Source organism: Bactrocera dorsalis, chromosome 2 (assembly GCF_023373825.1).
Source record: "Bactrocera dorsalis isolate Fly_Bdor chromosome 2, ASM2337382v1, whole genome shotgun sequence".
Taxonomy (NCBI): Eukaryota; Metazoa; Arthropoda; class Insecta; order Diptera; family Tephritidae; genus Bactrocera; species Bactrocera dorsalis.
The window spans coordinates 42343768-42352160 of NC_064304.1; the positions used below are offsets into that span (position 1 = coordinate 42343768).

Genomic DNA, 8393 nt, shown 5'->3' on the forward strand with positions numbered 1-8393 from the left:
CAATTGTTAAATCTTACTATTGATACAGTCCACTAATATTAGATATTTATGTTCAAATATATTGAACATACATACATACACATATACATAAACATAGTTAAAATGCATTGTCATGCAAAACAATAGCATTCAACAGACAATAACACAAACATTACTAAGGATAAGATGTTTGCAAATGATAATCCATGGGTTCTTAGAATACATTTTAGCGACTAGCAAAACAAACCCAAGGTCACATAACATAGATTGAAAACAACAACTTACCATGTAGCATAAACAATGTGCTACATACATATGAACATACACACATACACATATATTAAGATAGTTAAGATAGTTCTAAAAATTATATATAAATACGTGAAAATACTAAATAAAATCAGACTAAAATAGTTCACGTAGAATGAAACACTTGGTCCTTCGAGCCTTGTCTTGAGTTGTGATAATTTGTGAAATTATATTTGTAAATAAAAGAAGGTTTTTAAAGTTGTTATAGTTGCTTATAATGTCTATGCGACCGGATGATCATCGTCGAAAATGGGATAAGACAGAATACCAACGACTGGCACAGGAAAGGTTACAAAACCAGACGGCTAAGGCAAATCCGAAGGATGAAGAACCCATACAACGCGAGAACCTAAAGCGGCGGGACTACAAAGTCGATCTTGACAGTAAACTCGGAAAAAGCGTTGTTATAAACAAGAACACTCCTACCTCACAATCTGGTGGCTACTATTGCAATGTATGCGACTGTGTCGTTAAAGACTCAATTAATTTTCTTGATCATATCAATGGCAAAAAACATCAATGTAATTTGGGCATGTCCATGAAAGTGGAGCGCAGTACTGTCGATCAAATAAAAGAACGATTTAAAGCGAATAAACAAAATATGGAAGAAAAACAAAAAGATTACGAGTTGGAACGGCGCCTACGTGAAGCTAAAGAGGAGGAAGAACGTTACAAGGAGCATCGAAAAGAGAAACGGAAAGAGCGTAAAAGGAAAGCCAGTGATACCGATCTATTGGGTGGCGGTTTATCTGATGATATGGCAGCTATTATGGGATTTTCTGGATTTGGCGGTACCAAAAAGAATTCTTAGAAGAAAACAAGAAATTCGTAAATTTCTGAACATTTTAACAAAATAATTTAAATTTTAAGTGTGCTTGCTGTTAACAGCAGCCATTTCTATTTACCACAGGATAACGACCCAAAACACCCGTTTTATCTTGTACTTGCAGGGTTGTTATGGAATTAAAAATAACTCCATAGGTCCCGCAATCACCATACATTAAGCCTATTCAAAATATCTGGAACATTTGGGAAAATCGTATTCGAAAACATCGAATTTCATCAAAATAAGGCCAAAAAGCTGGACAATGGACTTAGTGGGTCAAAATATCCGGAAATAATACTAGAAATTGAGTGGGGAGCATACATCGATGTCTAGGGAACAAAAATTAGGCCAAAAACCGCTTAAAACTATTGTAATTACTTTTGATTTATATAAATAATCATTAGTGTACGTAAACTTTTTTGATATAAATTATGCCAATTTTAAGCTTTAGCATTATTTTTTTTTATTTGTGTAAAAAATAAAATATTTTGATATGCTAAATTTAATGCTAAATATACATTTCTTTAAATGGATAAAAAAAAACACAAAATTTATTCATTTTATAACAAATAAAAGTGTCGTAATTTAATAGAATTAGGTGTATTGGTCCACTGTACATGTTCAGAGTCTTCTATATACTCTGTACACGTTGGACAGTTCGGACTAATCTCATTGTGGAAACTGAAAAAATAGCTTCTAAAGCACCCATGTCCACTAAGTATTTGGGTCAGATGGAAATCTAGGTCTCCATGTCGTCTGTCTATCCACAAGTGGAGGTCCGGTATAAGTCGATGAGTCCAGCGCCCTGTGGATGAGGAATTCGACCGCTTCTGCCACATTTTAGTGCTCTTGTTTCTCTCCTCTGTCCTTGTCGATACTGTTTTAGGCCTTATAGCTGACATAAACGTTCGAGTTTATCTCCCTGGATGTCAATGGGCGGCATGCTGGCTAATACTTCAGCAACATCGGTTGATAAAGTCCGGAAAGCACTTATTACCCGAAGTCTATGCACTGCAATTATTTGTTTAGCATAAGGTCTACTCTTTCTTCTATCTTCCTAGTGCTTATGAGTAAAACTTTTGTTTTGTCCTCCGCCAGTTTCAGAAGAGAACCATTGGCGTTCCTTGAGAAAATAGAAAAATGGAAATTCTAACTGTAAATAACCCCTTAAGTATAACCCACAAAAGTTTTTTCTTCCCATCAGAAAAAAAGGCAGCATTAATCACTGAACGTCCAAGTGGTGTTCGCTTTTCTTTCATGTGGTTTTATACGCTTTTCAAATATTATAATATTCATACTTTATATACAATACTTCAGATTTACATATTCCACACATTTATAATACCACAAAAGAGTTGTAGATGTTCTAACTAGAAGCGGAAATCGCCTTTTGCATGGCAGTGCTTAGAAATGCAGCTTCGTGTGGCACGAATCATTTGTGTTTTGTACTTTGCATAGGATCGTTATTATTTTATTTGTGCTAACAGCTAGCAAACTTGTTTAATTTAATGCTTTTTTGGTCCTCACATTTTCATATGTACAGTTGTGTTCATAATAATTGCAAAGCTCACTGAAAACGAGAATAAAAAGCAGTTGTTCATGAACAAGAATAGCCAAATTTTTGAGACAAACACCTGGATATGGCAATTTCATTTTGGGGAACAAGAAAAAAGCACACAGAGGCAAATCTGGGAAATACGGCGATTGATCAATGGTACTCATTGCGTTTTTGGCTTTAAATTCGATCACAACTCTCATACTCTTCTTAACTCTACTTCAGGGTCTTAGAGAGATATTTTTTAATGTTGGCAGAACTGACGATTTGAGTTGGCTGAGAAAATGTCTGTGTACAAGCAACCGTCGTCCGAAACTGGTGCAGGTAATCGCAACACCAATTTATTGGATGTCTAAATCAAATTTAACGAACAAGCCAACTTAAGCTGTTTTAGAATTATTAATAATTGTTTGTTTGAAACCGTTTTTCGATCCTCTGAGTTACTGATAATATCATATTATAGAGAAATACTATATTAGATAGTATATGGGGTTGTGATACAAATAAAAAGGTATGTACTTATATGTATCGACCTTTATAAGTAAATAGCTTCCGAGTTTCTAACTCTAGTTCTGTAATAATATATCTTAAACAAGGAAAAACCTTAACCTCGGTTTCACCGAAGCCAGAACACTCTTGACAACTATAGGAGTTGCCATACGAGAATATAATTTTGATCGTTCAGTTTGCATGACAGCTATTTATATGATATAGTCGTTCCTATAAATTAGAGGTGTCTTGGGGAAAAAAGAAAAGGAGTTGATTTGGGACATAAGTAAAAATACTGTCTGTACCTATGTTCATGAAACCGTTACTTTGTATACATACATACATATATACATACTTGCATATGTATTTACGTGCAACGCTAAGATACATACATACATACATATGTGTATTTAAATATGTATATACATACTAGCTGACCCCGCAGCCGTTGTCCTGCGTGAAATTATATGCTTTGAAATGAAAAGAAATTTGAAATGAAAATTCATATTGTGTTGATATCATTTAATTGAGATTTTTCTACATTTTTTTCAATGTAACGCAGCTTGATAAACAACATTTTTTGGTTTCTGTCCCGGTGCGTTAATGTACAGAGAAGATGGTTTTCCAACTCGTGTGCACGCCACTTATATCTGGCCGTGTGAAAAACATAGCATTTTCAAATTTATGTCACCCACTATGCGACTATCCTGTTGATCGTCATCTCAAATTCAATTTTCACTGGAAACGGAATACATTTGAGCTGAAATGGCAAATCGTTAGAACTCAAAGGAATTCGTACAATCAAGCATTCTGCGCCCTTGTTTTCGATGGGTGCTTCACAATCAGTCGGGTTTCATTACACAGTTTCGGTGCATGAAGATTGCGAAACATAATAATGACAGGTCCAACTTTGAGACGCACAGGATGCGGTGGCATACCAAGCCTCTCCAAAGAATTTAGAAATTTCACTGGATAATTGACGGCGTCGTCGTCATTGTCAAGATGATCGATTGATTTGTATGAACGCAAGTCTCCCGGAATTTGACTTTGAATCTTCCAGTTTAAGTCATCAACATCGGTATTTTTGGCAGCTAACATTGCGCGTGCACTTAAGGAATCGTAGTTACGATAATTTGGCCAATGTCCGAACATTCGTGATGAGTTCATCTTTCGTGAATTGATAAAGGGAAGATGGAATTGATATCGAACCACCGGAAGTATCAACCGTTATTGTACCATTTCCAATTTTTAGCGAAGACGATGTAAAATGTCTTTGACAATCTTTATATCGAAAAGTATGCGAACTTCATTTTCATTCCAGTGATTAACGTGTTCCAGCATTTGTAATTGCTGGCTTACTTCTCCAAAACTTTCACATATTCCCATATACCATTCACAGTAAACAATGACTCAAATAAAGTTGAACCGCGTACCTTAATCAATAGCAACCGAAGGTAGAAACAATCGTTGTTTTTCGGGTGGATTGTGTAAATTCGTCCTAATGCATTAGTTAATAAGACACCTGGATGTCAATCTACTGGTTGGCCTTGCTTTCTGTGTAACTATTTCTTCGACGATGCATCCCAATTATAATATCAAAGTATTTCCGAATGTCCTTGCAAATGGATCACTGACGAATGTTGTGCTTCCTTTGGTCACGTATTTCCAAACGTATTTTATCGATTTCACCAAACTGCAATACTAAACACTGATATGAGTTTTGAATGTGAATTAGACAATAATGGTGAATACAGTACGATCCATGTGTTGTCAACTTCGATATTCACTCTTCTAAGTTGAATGCTGAACGTTCTGTTATCTGGTGAGCGACGCCGATAGAGTTGATATCTACCATTTCTAGTTTGTGCTTCCGAAAGAAAAGCAGAGTGAATAGTGTTTCGTGCATTTATTGTCAGACATACAAACCGAAGTGGGATTGTAATGTCCGCAAGGTCCATGAATCATATTATGGTGTAACCATCATCCAAAGAAGAATGTGTGCATGCAAAATAGAGGTTTTTGCCACTCAACAAAGTACATCTCATCCAACAGCACCACATATACGTTGCTTCAAGATAAAGACAATCAAACATCGTAACTGTTGTAGGAAAAGTCGTGCTGTAACATCGTGACGATCACTTGCTGATTGACCGCGAATTATAATTCCGAACGTATGTCTCCGCATCCTGGGAGTACTTCTTGCCTTGCCTTGCCTTGGCCTGCCATACTTTGTTGGCAAAAAGAACACCGACCGATATTAGGTCGACCTCTTGGTGGCTTCGTAACAAATTTCAATCTGCAATTGACCTCTTTGTGTGAAACACACGTAAAGTTTTCACTGAATAATTTTCAATAATTTTTCTTTTGAATAGACGAAAAAAAAAGCAAGCGACCGAAATTGAACGAATCAAATAATTTACAAATCAAAATATTGAAAAACAAAATAAACAAAAATTGAAAAAAAAATGTGTATGGAAAAAATTTACTTTTTAGAAATGTCCAATTTTCCGACTTTTCCTCGTAATGATATATATCCAACGATATCGCCTTTTACTTTGGCATCGTTTTGTTTCATACACGTTTACGCCAATTTAAGGTTTGAATATTGGATACTGCGATGGTAGCGCCATCTATCGATCAAACATTACAAAATTAAAAATTGATTAAAAATGAAAAAATAATTTAAAAAACATTTTCCAGTGGACCAAATTGTAAACATAAACCTTTCCCGAATCTCCTTGAACGTACAGACAAAATTTCATCAAAATCGGCCCATCCGTTTAGGAGCAATCTCAAGGCAAACACACGGTCAGAAGATTTATATATATAAAGATGTATGTATATTTCTGTATTTACTTTTATTATGACTCACTTAAGCGAAAATATTTTAATTATCGACCATGCAGCCAATGACTTGCAGTGGCTACAACTCTTCTTATCTACCGGTGCATGCACGTGAATGCAATTACATATACAGGGTTGCACCGCTTAAGCACGCACGGCCTGTGCATATCTACCGCACTGTCCAACAAACAAACACACATAAATATGCGCGTGTGTGCTTATCGAAATCGCGAGCATATCTGTCATCAGAAGGCAAATAAACAAATTTTTGCATGCTTTCGTGCGCGCATTTACATAAATACCATATGGACATGTAAAGATGTGCGTATGTATGCGTGTGTTTGTGCTTGCTCATGCCCATACGCCTATGGCTAACCACATTTTTGCGCTTCAAATACCTCGCTGGTATTTAATTGTGGCATATTTGTGTAATCGGCGACTGCGTGACGTGTGCGACCTTTCGCTGACCCGCGCCGCACTAACACACACACACACTCATGTACATACAAAAGTGCAGATTTAGTTGCATATGAGTAATAACGCGAGCGGTAATAAAGGGTTGAGGGGGTATAAAAGTAATTTACATAGTCGCTTTTGACGCGACAATAACGGGTAATGTGTATATGTACTTGTATGTTTCGTGTTTTGTATGCAAAGTCACAGTAGCGTCAAGCCGTTTTACTTAGCATAATTACACTTGTTTAGTGCAACATGCAAGTTGGTCAATATTTGTTTGTTCATTTTCGCTGCCAAAGTGCTTGCATACATACAGGTGCGAGTGTGTGTGTGCATATACTAACTGTAAAGCACCATTATTATGGGCTAGATTAAATTGAGGCGATAAGCCAGCGCAAAAAAAATATGGAATACTCGTATGCCTTCGTAGCAGTTAGAACCAGGGAACGCAGCTGCGACAGTTATGTTTGCTCATAATTATTTATTGTTTCATTTTATATGTTTATGCTTTACAAGTTCATTCGATTGAATTTTTCCAACGGTGCAGTATTTTTGAAAAATTATTTACAGCAGTTGCGCCCAAAAGCCAACGGTCTTTGTCACCTCAACCGCAATGAACTCGTTATGCACCGTTACCTACTCGCGTATGTGCATACAAATGTATGTATGTATGTGTGAATGTATGCTCTGCGTACATATGCTTTATGCGCTGACATTTATATTGCCGCCGTTTTGCAGCAATTTGGTCCTTCCGTCACTGGCGTAGGTGCTTTTATGCCCTTGCCACATATACATACATAAATATCTACATAAATACGTACTATTATACGCGCATATGCGCCTGTAAGCAAGTCTGGCTTCGTTCATGCACAGTTTAAAAGTTTCTGCTTGTATGTATGCGCCTGTGTTGCTGCAGATTTTTATCGAAGCATTTTAATTGATTGCTTTTATGAAGCTTTTGCAGGTAAAAGTGGTGAATTAATTTACTGCGCGCTACCGTTATCCGCTGCTACAACAAATATTTTTTTCCACTGACGCAATTATAAACGGTTATACACACACACGTGGAACACACATATGGTGGAACAAATCCATAGTTTTCCAAAGTGCAACGACTCGCTGTTGCTCCCCTCACCAACTGGTCACCCATTGTTACATAGTTGAGCCTTTCAGCGCCAACAGCAGCTACTATTGCTTACATACATACAAACATACATACCGAGAGTCAATCTCGCACTTGGAGCTCCCTTTTCTACTCTGTGGATCGCCAACGTCTACTGTCGGCCCACTGCTGCGCGAACATATGTGAACATACGTCTGGTGGCTGAAATGATGATTAATTGTCTGGCTGGAAGTTAAAAGTGTGTAAATCGCAAGTATTGATTGTCTCGGTTCCGCCGCAGCCGTTGTTTGCGCTGCTCTGCCGTGGTTGAAGTGAGAATTTATTGATTTTTTTTCAATCTTAGGGAGGTTACAACTCCTTGAGAGCCATTGTCGAATCCTTAGTGTGTGTTTGCAATGGATTCTGTCTATGCACATTGAAAATTTATGAAGCAATGAGTGCCGTTAATCAAAAGTTTAAGCGTGACGGTGGTGATGGATAGATAAATTATATTCTCATTTAAGAAAGTTTGCTGTGCTAAGGACAGAAGCCCGAAAGCAATTTGTAAGTTATATAAACTTAGTTACATAGTCTCGACTATTAGTACCAATTCATATCGTCTTTAACAGATTTTTACCCATAAAACGTATTGTTTACCTGTCTTTCTCTTCGCTGTTTGGCGCCAATTGGAGATTCCAAGTGTGGCCAGATCCTTCTATACTGGTCTTTCCATAGAGATGGGAATCTTCCTCAGCTTGTCCCGGTGGGTACTGCATCGAATACTCTCAGAGCTTGACCTAGCTAGCGTAGCCGCTATCTCTTAATTCGCTGAA

The 8393-nt window shown here is 37.1% G+C and overlaps 1 protein-coding gene across 2 annotated transcripts; it reads left to right on the forward strand.

The window, feature by feature from the left end:
- Positions 1-388: 388 nt before the first annotated feature.
- LOC125776422 (zinc finger matrin-type protein 2-like) lies at positions 389-1615 on the forward strand. Of its 2 annotated transcripts, none has more exons than XM_049448222.1 (2): positions 389-1116; positions 1239-1615. In XM_049448222.1, exon 1 carries the CDS (start codon positions 506-508, stop codon positions 1097-1099), a length of 594 nt encoding a protein of 197 aa, XP_049304179.1. In that variant the 5' UTR covers positions 389-505; the 3' UTR covers positions 1100-1116; positions 1239-1615. The 2 variants fall into 2 exon arrangements, with proteins under 2 accessions (XP_049304179.1, XP_049304180.1); XM_049448223.1 differs by having other exon boundaries at positions 389-1079.
- The last annotated feature ends 6778 nt before the right edge of the window (positions 1616-8393 follow it).